The sequence below is a fragment of the Lacerta agilis genome, chromosome 15, assembly GCF_009819535.1.
Source record: "Lacerta agilis isolate rLacAgi1 chromosome 15, rLacAgi1.pri, whole genome shotgun sequence".
NCBI lineage: Eukaryota > Metazoa > Chordata > Lepidosauria > Squamata > Lacertidae > Lacerta > Lacerta agilis.
In genome coordinates, this window is record NC_046326.1 from 30,280,118 (window position 1) to 30,297,433 (window position 17,316).

The following is a 17,316-nucleotide window of genomic DNA, read 5'->3' on the forward strand; positions in this document are numbered from 1 at the left end:
AATTTTTTCCTGAAATTCAGTTTTACATGTTTCTTTGGCCACCTGCTATCTATCTATACATACATACATACATACATATATATATATATATATATATATATATATAATCCACAGGAAAATCACTAGTGAGTTTCTCCTAAGAAACACATATTTTATTGTATGCAGTTTTGACTAAAACACATTTTGCAGGCAAATAACTCACTTTTGGTATTTTTACTGATATATTAATGTTGATGCACACTTTCCCTTAGTATCTTCATTTTTGCAAGCATTATTTGGTTGGAGAAGTACACTGCAAAATTCGGAGAAATGCAAATTCCAAAGGATGGCTGTGTTTTGTATTGGCTAGATTTGCCTTTAAATGTGAACTGAATCCCATTTCACACTCAGCCCAGTGGAGAGACTTTCTTTGGTCTCTTTGGAACCCACTGCCAATCTACTCTGGTGGACTCCTTCAAATTCTGGTATTCTGAGAGGGAACAATTTCTGTGATATTATGATGTAATGAACTGGATGGCCAATCAGATCTTCCATTGCAGAAAGATAAATGACATCAGTGCAGCCATTGTTTCAGAGGATGCAGGTTGGAGAAGTACTTTCAGAGAGCAGAGGGGCTCTTAGACAAAAAGGTAAATACTATTTTTTATGGCAGAAAAATAGTTCACATGAGTCTGTTAGAGAGTTGTGATTTTTTTGGTCCATTGATGCTTCTCATCCAGGTTAATTGTCAAGGATTTTTCTCAAAGAATTTTAGGAGTTCTGGTCAGGTAAAGTTGCTGATCATACTGTCAGTGATCTGTAGACACAGAACTACAGTTCCTAAGTGTAATTGAAACAGAGGTTATCCTGGGGCAGGAGAGATTCTCCTCCTTCAGACCCTCCCATAAGATTGAAAACCCAACCTGCATAGATCTATGGTTTAATACTACTTCAGGTGTACAAAATCCTGTAGATCATCAGAAATGAGCAGGTAGGCCAACAGGTAAATTAAGGCATAGTTTTGCAGTTTAAAACAATTAAACCAATTGTTTGTTTTAAAGAAAGTTGGAGTTATTTGAAAATGGAACAGAGTGTCTTAGGAAGTTTAGACTTCTTCTTGGCTGGTCTTTAAAGCAGGAACCTACATCACTCTCTGCCAGAGATGCTGTAACTGACTCCTGCATTACATACAGATCCTGTACTGAATAGGAGATCAGAGTAGATAACCTGCAAGATCCCTTCCAACCCCGAGATTGAATGAACTTCTTCCTAACCCGCCACAATTTCTGCACAAAATGATGTGTGCCTTTAACTCTTGACCATATGAAGATTGTAGGGTTAGTTCAGTTGAATGCCCCATCTTTCCTGTACATAAACTTATCACCAAAGCATTTTATTTATAACCTTGTCACTTATTTATTTGCTTTGTTATTGTTGTAGGTTTGGTGGCTTGGTTGGTTTGGCTGCTATTATCTTATTATTTATTTCATAAAATTTATAAACCGCTTGATTGTTTAAAACAAAAACCTCAAAGGGGTTTAGAGAAGATAATTGAAGAAAAATTTGCAACCCTACTTTAAAACATACGAATGTTAAAATACTAAAACAGATTTAAAAAGTACCTTTGGTATTTATCATTGCGTCCCTTCCAAGCCTGTTGTTTTATACTTGTCTAAATTTTTGGTCACACTTGCTTCTTTGCTAACAGTCCTTGCCCAATCCGTTAAGCATCCTTTTTGCACATCTAAAGAATTGGTCAAGTACAGATGTGTTGCCATAGAAACAGCTATGTGGGAATAGACCCCTCACCTCACCCGGCTGGCAGTTTCCCCAGAAGTAGGGGATAGCGTTTTTTTCTTACACTGGTCTGGAACTGGGAAGCTTGACTTGCTCTCTTCTGTTGGAACCAAAGCTATAACTTTGAGGGCCTTCCTAGAAACCTTAATGGGGTAGCAAAATCTGCCATGGTGCTAGTGACAAGAGCACCTTCATCTTATGCTCTTGTTATATATATGCGTAAATGAATAAAATCATATATCCTAAGGACATCGCAACCAAACCATGGGAAAGTGCCGGCAACCTTGGAGTCTCTCACCACTCAGAACCTGGGGTGTGCATAACAGGATAATAGTAGGTCTCTAAAGATGCTGGTTTATCTCCAATATTTTTCTTCTTCAGCCTCTAGACACATAGAATGGCTTCTACAGGCACAGCTAAGAAGGCAGAGGGAGAACAGCCATCAAAGTAAGTGTAAAAAGTGTTATGATCCAGTTGGATTAACTGAAACGATTGGTTGGCTTTAGAATACCAGGGTTGGATCAAAGCTATAATTAAGAGGTCATGGCACTCATCCTGCTGTTTCCTTAGACATTACTTGTTTTTGTGCCATAGCTATGAACTCATGCCCGTCTACTCTGCATTGATAGAGAAACCACCATTTGTGTCCCCAACCCCCACCTTCAGAAGATGAAAGAGGACGTCCTGTATCATTTAGCTCTTGGAACTGGGACCCACAATTTACCTGCCTTGTTTGGAGACGTGAAGGTAAGAAAACGAATGTTGTGTCAGAACACTGAATCATTAAACTCTGTCTCTGATGGCTGAAAATTGGATTTGGGAGAGGTACTTAAGGAATAACTGATGACCTAAGGATGGAATTACATTGTTTGGCTGGAGAGCTACATTACAAATTCTAGATTAGTGTGAATTTTAATAGCGAGCTGTGTTTCACTTCTATTGTTTCAGAAGGTGTGAATTTGGTAGATTCACCTTTCAGTGTGAACTGAATTGATTTCCCCCATCTAGGCGACTTCCGGCGGCGACGCCATCACTGGGTGGTCGAAGGCTGCTTCGGGTCTGAAGCGCCTTGTCCATCCCGGGGGTTAGGAGCCGCGCTACCGCAGCGCGCGGCTCCGGTTGGGGTGCGGGAAGAGCGTCCCGCACCCTGGGCTCCCCGGCTGCGCCCGCGGAGGCTCCGAACCCTTCCCCTGCCCCCCTGTAAAGGGGGAGTGGGGGTGAAGGGACAACGGAGCCGGGCTTACAGGGATATGCCCCAACCGGGATGCAAATGCGGCGGCAAAGCCCGCGGTGAGCGTCTAAGTTCTACCTGTGAAGAATGGAGCTAAAGGAACCCGGTGGTCGTGAGTAAATAATCTTGGCAGAAATCGTGTTTTTGGAACGATCCGGGGGGAAGGAGAAAGGCAGCCTGCCTCCCTCCCTTCGAGCCTAAGAATTTAACCAATTTGAGGGATTGCTGCCACAGAACTGGTCATAAAGTATCTAAAATCGATACATGAGACTGGCAAACTTTTTTCTTGGGAAGCTAACTAGCGGAAAATATCTCTATTTAAAGTTGCGGTGTTTGCGCTCCAGTTTAGGAAAATGGCGACGAACAAAGAGACAGGAGAAGAAATATGATACCCACTTCCTCCTCCTCTGCCAGTATGCTGGGTTTTGTCCTTGAACTGGTATTGAACTCTGGACTAACAGATGAACAAAGGCTCACTGCCTTGAAGGTGGAACTACTTTACAGAAAAGTCAAAGTCTTGTGTGGGGGTCTGAAATGGAACCAACTGCCCACAGAGGAGGCTTACAAAACTTTTGACACTTTGGAAGAAAATCTTGTCAAAGAGCTGAGAGGATGGATGCAAAGATGGGAAGAAATGAATGAGCTACTTCGGAGAAGAAATTCGCTTGTTGGGGGTGGCAGCCCCAAGGCGATGTTAAGATTTGCTATATCCAGTCCCCGAGGTGTGAGCTCGGGGGCCAGGGACAGAGAATTAAGGTATTTACAAGAAGAAAAGGAATGCTACAAAGAACCGGAGAAGCTGAGAGAGGGAGAGTTGGATACCTCGGAGCTCGTGGCAAGGAGAGCTTTGGACTGTGCCTGGATCTGTGGACGTTGGGAGAGGGAAGTTGCATGGAAGTTCAGTGCTGATGCCATCAGGAGAAGAAGAATGGACAGAGGGGGTGTGGGGTGAAGTATTAAGTAAAATCTAAAGCAACCTGTTATGGTATTTTGAAATCGGAGGGTGAACACTGTCAACAATAGTTTGTTTTATTATTTGTTTGAACATGAAAAGAGATATTTCAAGTTTTTATGTTATTAGCAGCAGTTCAAAGGATAGAAGAGATAGATTTGATGAGGATGATTTGTGAGGATTTATGAGGATGTAGTATAAATAAAGTCAATTTAAGTGGTTTAAGTTTATAGATTAAGACGATTAAAATTAAGATGAAGATTAAGATGAATGTTTTATTTTATATATATAATTAAGTTTAATTTTTTAAATGAAGAGGTTAAAAAGTAGAATATGGATATAAACTCGAAGGTGAAAAGGCAGGGGAAGTCAACTGTCAAGATTGGAAAAAGAAATTTTTTTTTTTTTTGAGATGTCTAATTAAGAAGAAAAATCATGGCAATTTTTGTATTAGATGTGTAATTGTATTTGTATTGTATGTGTATAAATGTAGGTGTGGTTAAGGTTGTATGTTGTTATAAGTAAAAATGTCAATAAATTCTTATAAAAAAATAAATAAAAATGATTTCCCCCATCTAATATATAACACCAGTAACATTTTACAGAATAGCTAGATCTATCTGCATTTAGCAGACTGAGTAATATTATTTTAAAAATCTTCCTTTTTTTTCTTTGAAATGCCATTGGGTCTAGTTTGTATGCACTGGTGGAAGCCCTTTGCGGATGAAAGCCTTCATCACATCTATCGCTAAGGAGCTGGCCATCGGGAGCCCGACCTGCGACTTGCCCAACATCTGTGCCGCAATGGATCGGTACGCCATGTACAAAGCTGGCCCTGTGCTAGCACTTAGCGTAAGTACACAAGCCGTTATCTTACTTATTTACTGTATTGAGTTTGTCTCTCACCTTTCCCCTGAGGATCTCAGGGTGGTGTACAAACAGTTGGCTTCCCCTCCCAGTCACATCCACACAACAACCCCATGAGGTAAGCTAGGCTGAGAGTAGCTGACTGGCCCTGAGGTTCTGCTACTCTTCAGCTTTCATTTCCATTCTGCCATAGACGTTGCTGTACTTCATGAATGGCAGATCTGCTTCGAAAAACTTTTTTCGAAGGGAAGGATGGAAATAAATAAATATTAAAGAGTTCATCCAGGTCTGTTTATTACATTAACTGTATTTTTCCGTATATAAGACTAGGTTGTTCCCCCTTAAAAATGTCAAAAATTGGGGGGGGGCGTCTTATACATGGATACATCCCCCATTTTCTTAAATCGGAGTCCCCCCAAATAGGGAGCATCTTATACATGGGGGCATCTTGTAGATGGAAAAATACGGGATATCCCACCTTTCCCCAAAGAGCTCAAGGTGGTGTGCGTAGGTCTCCTCTTCCTCATTTCATCCTCACAACCACCATGTGAGGGAGGTCAGGTTGAGAGTGAAGGACTGACCCAAGATCACTGTGAGCTTTGTAGCTGGGTGGGGATTCGAACCCTGGCCTCTCCCAGGTTCTAATCCCACACTCTGATAGCTACATCACACTAGCTTTCTTGGGAGCACAGATAATTTAAAAGCAATTATATCTCTGTTGCTGATGGGGGGGGGGAACGGGACCGGAGCTATTTGGTATATTTATCTTCAGTGGGAAATTCTTCCGATGATAGAAGGGGGTGCTTGTTTGTTGTTCCTTTTCAGCATGGGATAGGGATGTCTTCCATTGCAACTATGTTGCATGAGCTCATCAAACTTCTGCATCATGCTAAATGCTCCAACGTCATCATTATTCGCATTGGCACATCTGGCGGAATAGGTATTTCCTCTTAGTCTTTTCCCCCTTCCCCCTCTAAATAAATGTTTTTGCAGTTGATGGCTGTGGTGCTTAGATCGAACCAGGCTCCCTAAAATCACTATGGGAAACGGATCTATACTGTGAAATTGATAAATCAGACTGGTGAAAACTTTGGGGAGGTCCCTTTTAAGTCGGTGCCAGCTAAAATGAAAGGAAGTAAAGGCATATGTATATAAACAGGTTTGGAGCCAGGATCTGTGGTGATCACCAAACAGGCTGTCGATGCCTCTTTCAAGCCTCAGTTAGAACAGATGGTCCTGGGGAAGTCTGTTCTTCGCAACACAAACCTCGATGAGAAGTTGGCTGAGGAACTGCTGGAATGTGGCAAGGAACTGCATCAGTTCAACACGGTCATTGGGAACACAATGTGCACCTTAGATTTCTATGAAGGTAAGACTGCTGCAATGGAGCCCCATTTGGTCTGAATACTGTGTCCCAGGCAGGAATGGGAGGGGGGTGATGTAATTCAGTTTGAAGTTACTCAGTCCTATGACCCTGTTCTGTCTCATTCACGCATTGCTAGCATTGCTTAAAAGGTAAAATAAAACACACAGACATGGGCGTAGCCAGGATTTTTGTTGGGGGGGGCAGGCCTTGTGTTGGGGGGGGCAGAACCTCAATTAGCTATGTATTTTTATTTATCTTTATTGATGGGGGGCAGCTGCCCCTCCTCTCCCCCCCACCCCACTATACTAATGCACACAGAGGTCTCATTAGTAAAGAAGAAAAGCTTCTTATCTTAGTTACTTCCTATTCCAAGGATGACTTTGGATTCTCCATTACATGAGTGGAGCATCCTTGTGCAACAGAGACAGACCCTCCAACATTCCTCAGATGAAAATAGGGACATTCTATTTTACATCCGTGTGCTCCTCCCCACAACGCCTCCTCCTCTGAGGCTGGGGCAGGAACACAGACACAGTGACCAAATCAAGCAAGCTGGAGCCAAGTGACTGTAATGTTGCCTGCTGTGTCCTGTTGGGGAAGAGGCAAAGGACCACCTTTATATCCACTCAGCTGGCCACCATTTGCTTTTATGGCATCACAGAGTGTCCTCAGCCAATGGCAACAGCTGGGGCAGCATCATCATAACCTCTTCAGACCTCACAATTGTGGGTGCAGCTCAGCAGAGATTTCTCTGTTCCCAGGGCTTTTTATTCAGGGGGAACCTACTGGAACTCAGTTCCGGCACCTCTCAGGTGGGCGCAATTGCCATTGCTATTCTAAGAGAACGAGGGAGGTGTTCATGGTGAGTTCCAGCATCTCTTTTTCTAGAAAAATAGCACTGTATGTTCCCTTGGTTATTGTTAAAACTATTTATAGGTGTGAGGAGGAGCTGGGAGGAGGAGGAGCTGGGAGGAGGAGGAGAAGCAGCGGCTCCAGCTAAGCCCTGTCTGAGGCGAGGCTCCGTGGATCTTCCACTCTTTCCGTCCCTGCCTGCCTTTCTCTCTCGCTTGCTTTCCCCACCTCCTCTTGCTCCCAACATGTGGGCGCTGGTGGCCACAGTCAGCAAGAAGGAGCTCAACTCCAACCACGATGGGGCTGATGAGATCTCAGACAAAGAGCAGCAGGAAGCAATTGCACATGCTTGTTTACAAAGCTATGGTACTACCAACCTTACTGTATACTTGTGAAACATAGACCACTTATAAACGACATCTCCAACTCCTCAAAAGATTCCATCAATGGTGTCTCCGAAAAATTTAACACATCACCTGGGAAGACAGGCAAACTAATGCCAGTGTCAAAGCGATGATTCTTCAACATCAACTTCGTTGGACTGGTCATGTTGTTCGGATGCCTGATTATTGTCTTCCAAAGCAACTACTCTATTCCAAACTTTAAAATGGTAAGTGTAATGCTGGTGGTCAACAAAAGAGGTTCAAAGACTCTCTCAAGGCAAATCTTAAAAAATTATACTACACCGACAACTGGGAAACACTGGCCTGCGAGCGCTCCAATTGGAGAACAGCCATTACCAAAGATGTCATGGGTTTTGAAGACACTCGAACTCAGGACAAAAGGGAGAAACACCCTAAGAGGAAGGCACGCTTGGCAAGCCCTCACTGTGATCACTCCCACCCAGAAATCTATGTCCCCACTGTGGAATGACATGTGGATCCAGAATTGGTCTCCACAGTCACTTACGGACTCACTTTTAAAACCGTGTTTATGGAAGACAATCTTACTCAGCTACAAGTGATCGCCAAAGAAGAAGAAGAAGAAGAAGAAAGATTGATGAAGTACAGAATAAAATAGACAGACTGAATGAACAAGCCAGTGAGGAAATTTTGAAAATAGGACAGAAGTACAACAAACTCTGCCAACCATTCTTCCCAATCCAGGAATGGCCGAAGCTGTCGAACTACCGCATTTTTCGCTCCATAAGACACACTTTCCGCCTCCAAAAAGTAAGGGGGAAATGTCTGTGCATCTTATGGAGCGAAGGCAGCCAAGGGATCCCGCTGCCGCCTAGTGCCTTCGCGCCATAAGATGCACCTTTCCCCTCCTAAAAAGTAAGTGAAAATGTCTGTGCATCTTATGGAGCGAAGGCACTGGGCGGCAGTGGAATCCCTTGGCAGCCACTGCAGTCACGAGTGGAGGGATGCTTCTGCTGCCGGAGCCTGCACCTCTTCCGGCCGCAGGCTCCTGTCCCTGCTCTTGCGGGTGTCGGGGGGTGGGGGCGGACGGACAAGCGGCTGAAAGGAGTCCTTTCGGCTGCTCATCTGCCTGCCCCCGCTTCTGCCACTGCCCCCTCTGGTGCTCGTGGGAGCGGGGAGCAGGGCCGCGGTTGGAAGAGGCACAGTGCAGCGCAGCGCCTCTCCCAACTGCAGCCCCTGCTCCTTTCGGCCGCTTATCCGCCCCCCCCGCTCCTGCCCCCCCCCAATGCCCACAAGAGCAGGGACAGGAGCCTGCAGTACAGAGAGCAGGGAGGAGGGGCAGACGGGGCTGCCATGCGTCCCTCCTCCCTGCTCACTGTACAGGAAAAAAAGCTGCAGTGTGTAAGCGGCTCTCTCCTACCACCGCTGCCTCTCGCTGGGGCAGGCTTGGTAGCCTATCTCCGCCCCAGGAAGAGCGAGCGGAGGGCGGGAGGAGGAGGAGGCTCCTCTCCGGGGCTGAGCCGGGCTTGCCTGCCTGCCTTCCGTGGGCTCCTCCTTTAAAGCAAGCAAAGCGAGAGCCCGGCTCAGCCCCGGAGAGGCTGTCGCTTTTGCCCCCATCCCAGCTCTGTCCACCCTAGAAACCGAAACTTTCCCAGAATATTCCCCCGTGCTCCCTGAAACGTTCCCAAAATATGCGCTCTTGCCCCCTGAGCCTGTAAGAGACCCTTTCTTTCCAAGCCTTCCCTCTTAACCCCTGCCCCCATCCCAGCTCTGCCCACTCTAGAAACTGCCCATCCTGAAACTTTCCCAGAATATTCCCCCTTGCCCCAGATGCCCTCCCTAAATATGCACCGGGGGGGGGGCTGACACCAGTTTGAAGAAGGCATGGAGGAGAAGGCGATGGAGTGCGAAAGGTCAGGCAGGAGGCAGACACTCCACAGACAGTACTTGAAGGAGCACCCCCTCCAAAAATGTGACCCCCCCCCCCCAATCCTTCCTCAGAATTTTTTTTCTTGTTTTCCTCCTCTAAAAACTGGGTGCATCTTATGGTCAGGTGCGTCTTATGGAGCGAGCAATATGGGTAGCTGCAGCTGGTAAAAGGCACTTCTGTTTGATGTGGGATCATCTTTTCTTTTAAAATTGATCTGTAAGCTGCTCTGGGTGTCTTTGGGGTAAAAAAACCAGTGGGGCAAAAAATATTTGAATAAAGAAATTGACATTCCTAAAAGCTTAGGTGGGGATAAGGGAGAAGAGAGAGCACAAGGCAGTGATGGAGCTTAGAGGTTTAGTGGGAAAGCGCAACAGGTATATCCCCCTGACAAAGTGCAGGAATTGGGCTAGATATCCCACAGGGTCCCTTTCCAACAGTTCAATGATTCTGTGATTCTAAGTCTGGAAATTGGAAGTGAAAGTGAATGCCTTAACCAGGGTGGTCAGAGAATTTTGACGAAAACAAAAACGGGAGCAGAAATTCACTGAAATCTACTGAATACGGAAACAGTCATGTTCCCCCCCCCCCATAGAACTCTGGGGATTGTAGTTTGTTAAGGGTGCTAAGAATTCATAGGAAGCCACTATCCCATTCCCAGAGTTCACTCCTTTAAGATGCAAAAGACTAAGCAATTAAGGTCATAACCTTGACAAAGGAACTGGCCCGACTGGTTAAGCAAGCTTCCTAGTTTCCTATACATAGGATTAAAGATTAGGAAACAAACCACAGGTGTCATCTAGACCAGGCATGTCTAACAGGTAGATCGTGATCTACCGGTAGATCACTGGACGTCTGTGGTAGATTACCGGAAGATCAGTGGCTCCCCCCAAAGAAGCTAAAAAACTTTGGCTCCCCTAAAATCTTTGTCCTGCACCCCTAAAACGACCCAAACCACCAAAAATAGGGCTTTCCTTCCTAAAAAAAAAAAAAAAAAGCTGAATGTCGCTTTCTTCTTCCCTAAAGAAGCTCAACAACTTTGACCTGAACCCCCCAAAAGGGGGGTAGATCACTGCCAGTTTTTAATTCGGTGAGTAGATCTCAGTCTCTTGGAAGTTGGCCACCCCTAATCTAGACTGATCCCCCCCAAACCCATAACACTATCAAAATATGAGACTGAGGTATTGTTAAATGTGATTTGTCTCTGTGTGCAAGGTGTGTCAATAATATATGATGTGATATTTTTAGGTCAAGCTCGCCTTGATGGTGCTATCTGTTCCTACACGGAGGAAGACAAAATGAAATATTTAAAGGCAGCTCACGAGGCTGGAGTAAAAAATATTGAGATGGAATCTGCCATTGTTGCAGCGATGTGCAATCTTAGTGGTATCAAAGGTAACTCATGCAGCCAGTCTTGATGCATCTGCTATAGAAATGGTCAAACTTTGATCTATGAATTTCAGCCTCTTGGGTAGCTGCTAGCTAATGCTCAATTCCTATTAAGGTGATACTTTGATCCGGCAAACCAAAATTTCTCAAAATAGTGTGCATGCTTTTGTGTTATCCATAGTTCTTCATCAGGGTTGATGGTGGACAAAATTTGTTGATGGTAATACCAAGAGTGTATCAGATATATCTGCCGAGTTTTAAAAGAGAATGTGGGAGGAGACATTCAAATGAGGCTCTTTACATGCAGGTATCAGATTGCATCAAATCATCCTTGGAAGAGGACGGTGGCCTATTTTACACATAATGCTAAACTGTGGTTTGTTTAAGCCAGGGACGGTTAGCCACTTTTGTCCAGCAGGCCAGAACAAAAAGTAGACACCCTTTCTTGGGCTACTTTTGATAGGTGGGCAGCTCTGATGTCATATGATGTCAGGGGGCTCTGAGCCCTCCAGAAAGCTGTGGACCTTGCATTAAGTGCATTAGTGTTGAATGTAAGCCCTCTTGGAAGGGAACAGCCCCCTTCCTAAATTTGCATTGAAGTCTTTTCTATCATGCCACCTCTTACTTGCTTTTTCTCTAAACTAAAAACTCTCAAACACAGCAGCCTTTCCTCATAGGGGATTTGCTTCACCCGCTTGATCATTTCAGTTGCCCTTTTCTAAACCTTTTCCAACTGTACAATATCCTTTTTGAAGTCAAGTGACCAGAACTGGTATAAATACTAACTATATTACTACTAGTATTACTACTACTACTACTAATAATAATAATAATCATCATCATCATCTTGGCTAGCATGAAAACAGAATTTGGCCTTTTGCATATTTTTACTTGAATGCTTTTAAATGTGTAGTGGGTAGGAGTGGGCTTATTGATTTATTTTTGTTCTTGCTTTTATTATGTATCTTGTTTTTTCATCTTGTATTTTTATGCTGTGAACCGCCGTGAGATATATGGATGAAGGGCAGTATACATATTTTAATAATAATAATAGGGGGAAGAAAACAAAAATGTTAATGGACTATCACAGCATCATTAGGCAGGCAAGAGAAGTTGGCTTCTGGCTTCTTCATTCTTTTGTGTTACTTGAAGTCACATTTGGGGTCCTCTCCTGTTTTCTTTCACTGACCTCTAGGTGCTGTGGTCTGTGTCACACTCCTGAATCGGCTTCAAGGGGACCAGATCACCAGCTCTCATGAAGTCCTGGTTGAATACGAAGAGAGACCCCAGAAGTTGGTGGGGCAGTTTATTAAGAAGCGTCTTGGGGGAAAGTGACATTTCTTCTTCTTTAAACTTCTCATTTTCATTAAAATCCCGTGTTCCTTCACAAACTCATTCATGCCATTTCTTCCACACCCAGTCGCACCGCAGTTCCTGCTTCGTATTATTCACATTCCTCATTCACATTATCGTTATAATTGGAAATGAGAGCAAGCATGATGAACACACAATAAACCTTGGGTCTGGTTTGGAAGCTTCAGCTGGTGTAGAATGCGGTGGCCAGACTGCTGGTAGAGGCATCTAGCAGACATGTGACACCATTGTTAAATAGCCTTACCGGCTGCCCATCTACCATGGAAGTCCTTGTATTACCATGTCCTGAACTACTTAGCTCCATGGTACCTCAGGGACCACCCAAACCCTTATTTCCCAGCTCGATCACTGAGCTCATCTGTTGTTGGTTGTTTCCTGAACTGGTGAGGCTCATCTGAGGTCAACATGAAACTGAGCCTTCCGTGTTATAGGTCCAGTCTTGCAGAATGCTCTTCCAATAGAGATGCAACAGGCATCTTCTGTTTTAACTCTTAAACACCTGCTGCAAACTTTTCTATTCCACCAGCCCTATGCAGGCAATTAAGAGTGCATCTTTCTGTGTTTTTATCTGTAAGTTGCCTTGAGTCCCAGCAGGGAAAAAGACATATAATAATATTAATAATAAAAGTAGCTCCCTCTGATGAAGGTTTCTCCCCCACCTTTTTATGATTTTTTTAAGGTTTGCACTTATTGGTCTCTACCACCCTTCATTCAAAGTTCCAGGGTGCTTCACAGCTATTGGCAATAAATACTGGAGCATGGGTTTTCTCAGGTGCTCCAAAATGCAACATTAAAAAAAACTTTTTAAAAAGTCTCTTAAAGGAAAAGATTATCGTTTCTTGTGGAGAAGTTAGCTTGCTCATCTTCAGATAAATTACTTATAAGAAGCTGCCTTAGACAGTGTCAGAACATCAATCCATCTACCTCAGCATTGTCTACACTGACTGGCAGCAGCTCACCAGCATTTCAAATTGGTGACATTCACAGCCCTAACAGGAGATGTTGCTCAGGATTTGTTGTTGTTGTTGTTGTTTATAATCGTTATGCAAAGCAGATTGTCTAATCACTGGCGGAGGAAGGGGAGTATGGCCCGCTCCAGGTGTCATCCCGGGGGGCGGTATTTGTGGGATATAAAGCTGTCAGTCAAGTCCAACATTCCGAGAGGACTAACTGCCTCTATGTGGCAGGCAGTTTTGTCAGTTTTGTTGGTTGGTCGGTTGCTGCAAGGAGTGTTAACTGGTAACTGCTTGGATTTAGTCTCCTCATGACTCACTACTATCTAGTATATAGTTTATCTGTTATGTAACCTAAGCCTGCCTTTAGGAACAACTCTGTAAACCTGAATGAATCTGAAAGTAAAGTAGTTTGTGTTAATATGATTCAGATTCATGTGTGTTTTCTTTAAGAGGGACAGAAAGGGATTATCAACCAGGAAGGTATAATTATTGATAGGACTCAAATGAGTTAGCAACCCACTTGTCACTGCATAAACTCAAACAGGGGATCGTTTAAACTCTGCTAAATTATATAAACGTTCCCACAGTTTTGACATCACCACCATCCCGATGCTCGCCGCGGGTAGTGGCACCCCCGTGCTCACCACACTGCCCCTGTGGGTGGCTTGCCCCGCCCCTGGGTGCACAGCATGTGTGCCGTTCCGGGTGCTGGAACAGCGATCTGCATGTGATCCTTTCTTCATGGGCACCCCAGATTTGGGATTTTTCTACTGCAATGGTCTTTTAGAAATGTTGCTGAATGTAGAATGATCTGAAATGAGCAAATGAACCTGAAGAGAGAAAATTTGGGGAACTTGCAGACAGAACAGAAGTTCTGAAGAAACATCACCCCTCTGGGTCAAGGTAGATGGGTTGTCATGCTAACAATTTTATTTTTTATTTTAATATGTTACCTTACTTTTTACATGTTCCCTTGTGCATATTCATACACACACACACACACACACACACACACACACACATTGTGTATGTTTTGTACATATTTATTTTGTATATAGAGGGATAGTTAGGGTTAGTGTAGTATTAGTGCTGGGGTTAGGGTTTAGGTTTAGGGCTGAGGTTGGAGATAGGCTTATGTGGGCATTTTAGCTAGTGTTATCAGAATGCAAAGAAGGGGTCCAGCAGATGGCTAAATCCCTGTACCTGAGGTGCTCCCAGGTGGAAGCTAGGTTCCTTGGTCAAGGCAGCGATGTTAGAAACAGGTTTGTCCTGTGTCCAGTGATGGCAACAATACAGAACAAAATGCTCCTGGCTAAGAGTGGTAATCATTGAGCGATTGGCAAACCCCTTATAGGTACATTCTGCCCATGTGACCCCTCTTGTTGCAGTTGTGCCACAGCTGTATTTCCAGTGCCAGAAACTCTGATTCAGAGTATCTGAAGAAGTGTGTATACACACGAAAGCTCATACCTAGAAAGCTTATACTTAGATGGGCCTTCGGGTGCTACTGGAATTATTTTAAATAAACTTTTTTTTGAAATATTCTTTTAAAGACTGTCTTAAGACAAAAAGACTTGATTCTCTTAAGGGAGTTCTTTTTGTTTTATTTTTTTTATCAAAAATGTATTGGTTTTTACAGTTTTAAGCACATTACATAGTTGTTAAATTTATTCATCCTCCCCCCCCCCCACTGGGGGGAGCAAATTTCCACTCCCCTCTCTCACCGGGGAAAACATTAAACATTTTTAAAATTTAACATATTTAACGTACAAAAAAAGAGAAAATCATTGCTTAAGTCTGGCCTATTTCCCTAGGCCAAACATTCATATTTTCCTTAATTTCATTGTCAATTGACTTCCCCGAATCCCCCCCTATTGAATTCATTGTCTATCCTCTTTGCAGTTTTCCAATTCCTTAGTCAAATCTATTTTACATACCTATAAAATTTTTACCTTTATCCTATTACACAAAATCAATTAATATCATACTTATAAGGATTTAAGTATGATATTAATTGATTTTGTGTAATAGGATAAAGGTAATTTTTTTTTACCAAACCTCGGCTCCTAGGCACTTCTGAACCTTTCCTAAACCCTGCCAATTTTCCAAATTAGCTAAATTTACTCACTTAAATTTAATCTTTTTTCTACACCCTTCCCACCCTCTGGTCTCGAAATTTTTAGCTAATAATTCTTCACATATTCCACTTTAAGCCAGTATCCAGATCCCATCATCTACTTAACCAATGTAGACAAAAAATGTAACAGAAAACATATCCTTTTTAACCCATTCCCACCCTCACAAATTCCCAAACCCAAAAGCCACAGCCCACTCCAACCCTCCCAAAATCTTTGGCCCTTAATTCAGTCGTATCTGTCTTCTGTTCTCTTTTCATCTTTTTCAAAGTGTTGATCCATAAGTCCTTCTGATATTTATATGCAGGCCAGGCTTGTTGCATCCCTCTTATGTCCTTTTGCAGAGTGGAGTTTTTATTTTGTTTCTATTTTCTCCTTCTCCACAAATGAGTCCCTTTATAGGCAAATCCACATTGTTCCTTTCCATTCCACTTGACAAAAAGTTTTGGGTTGGAGTTATTTTTAAGGGAGTTCTTTTTGGATCCTCTTTTAATAATAATAATAAAAATCTTTCATCTTGTTATTTATTATGACATTCAGTGCTTGTCATCTAAAGTCTTGGCTTATACATGTCCCGTTCTGTCCATCAAGTCTCTAATTCTACATAACCCATTTTCCCTTCACCTCTGATATTGTGGGATATTTACAGTATCTCCAATCCTGAAAGCAGGATGATCAAGAAAAAGGTCGTAAAGGGGTGCAACAGGCACCCTCACTGAAGGCCGCTGTTGAGTAACGTGACTGATTTTATAGGTGTGTTAAGAGATAATAGACATATTGTGTGTTATATTGTTTGTTAATAGACAAGTAGACCTGACAATAGTCAGTTTGTGCTTCTATAGTAGTGACCAGAGGAGAAACGACTGCTGAGAGAACCACAGAGAGAAGAAACACCATAGTGCAGCTGCAGCAGAAAAACTGAACACCTTCATCTGCCCAAGCTGCAACAAAACATGTCTCTCTTGTATTGGTCTCTATAGCCACAGCTGGCACTGTAACTTTCCAACAGTTTGACTTCACCTCCAAAGACGCACTTCTCCATTGTCTCCCAAAACAGACGGATGCTACCCACTAATAGATAAAAATTCTCCCTGTTACTAACCCAGGAGAGGCCTAGAAAATGTTTTGTGGAAGTGCTTATGTTTAATCTGCAGCAAGGTATTAAGTTTCCATGAAGGCTGCCCAGTGACTACTCATTCCACATCCAGAAGTTCAAAGTCTGAGGAGACACTTCTGGAACAAAACTAAATGTTTAATTACATTTTAGGGGGGTTTAAAGCTGTGGTTCCCAAATTGGGTGGTATTGCCCCATGGGAGGCAGTAGGATTCCCCATCTAAGAGGCAAGGTGGTGGCAGGGGGGTGCTGGAGGTGTGAATGGCTATGAGACTTTTAAAAGTTAGCATCTCTGAATCAAGTTCATCTATGTTGTTGAATTAAGCTACATAGTTTTAACTGGATTTTGAATAAATGTCCCGTTAATTGTTTCTGTTTTGAATTTTTAAAATTTGCTTTATTGATTATAAAAAAAACAGCCAACAAAGGAAAAAACCAAAGGATGATACAATACAAATTACAAAAAATTAAATTAACTTCTTACAATACTTCTATTATGACTTCCAGTCACCCCATCGAGAGTCCCAGGTTTCTTTTGAGTAGTGCACTTTTGATTATCACTCCAAACTTCTCCCACATTTTTGTTTTAATAAGGTTTTCTATGTTCATACAGGGGTCATTCTAGGCCCGCCAGAGAATTCATATTTTTACAATGCTCTTTAAGATATTTTCTGCAAATATCCCACTCTAGTGAATGATTGATCTGTATTATCTCTAATTCTTCCTGTCATCCTTGCTAATTCTGTGTATTCTAATAATTTCATCTGCCCCTGTTTTGAATTTTATTGTGTCATAGTCTTCCTTAGTGGGTTCTGAAAAATGCTTTTTGTAGGGTAGTGGGCACTGGAGATGAGTTTATGGGATCAAGGGGGCAGTGGCACAGAAAGGTTTGGGAACCACTAGAGTAAAGCGTGAGGCAGAAGACCTGGTTTCAGGCACACACTCTTTACAGAGGATTTTAAACAGCACTTTATTCCAAAGCTCTGCTCAGGTACATTTCCCCCACCTAGAACAG

At 43.0% G+C, this 17,316-nt stretch overlaps 1 protein-coding gene across 3 annotated transcripts; it reads left to right on the forward strand.

Annotated features, from left to right (window-relative positions):
- The first annotated feature begins 1,819 nt into the window (after positions 1 to 1,819).
- LOC117060262 (uridine phosphorylase 1-like) lies at positions 1,820 to 12,113 on the forward strand. Of its 3 annotated transcripts, none has more exons than XM_033172473.1 (7): positions 1,820 to 2,223; positions 2,371 to 2,523; positions 4,653 to 4,811; positions 5,652 to 5,766; positions 5,986 to 6,195; positions 10,582 to 10,728; positions 11,918 to 12,113. In XM_033172473.1, the coding sequence occupies exons 2-7, from the start codon at positions 2,446 to 2,448 to the stop codon at positions 12,055 to 12,057; spliced, it is 849 nt and encodes a 282-aa protein (XP_033028364.1). In that variant the 5' UTR covers positions 1,820 to 2,223; positions 2,371 to 2,445; the 3' UTR covers positions 12,058 to 12,113. The 3 variants fall into 3 exon arrangements, with proteins under 3 accessions (XP_033028364.1, XP_033028363.1, XP_033028366.1); XM_033172472.1 differs by having other exon boundaries at positions 2,406 to 2,523; XM_033172475.1 differs by lacking the exon at positions 10,582 to 10,728 and having other exon boundaries at positions 2,406 to 2,523.
- The last annotated feature ends 5,203 nt before the right edge of the window (positions 12,114 to 17,316 follow it).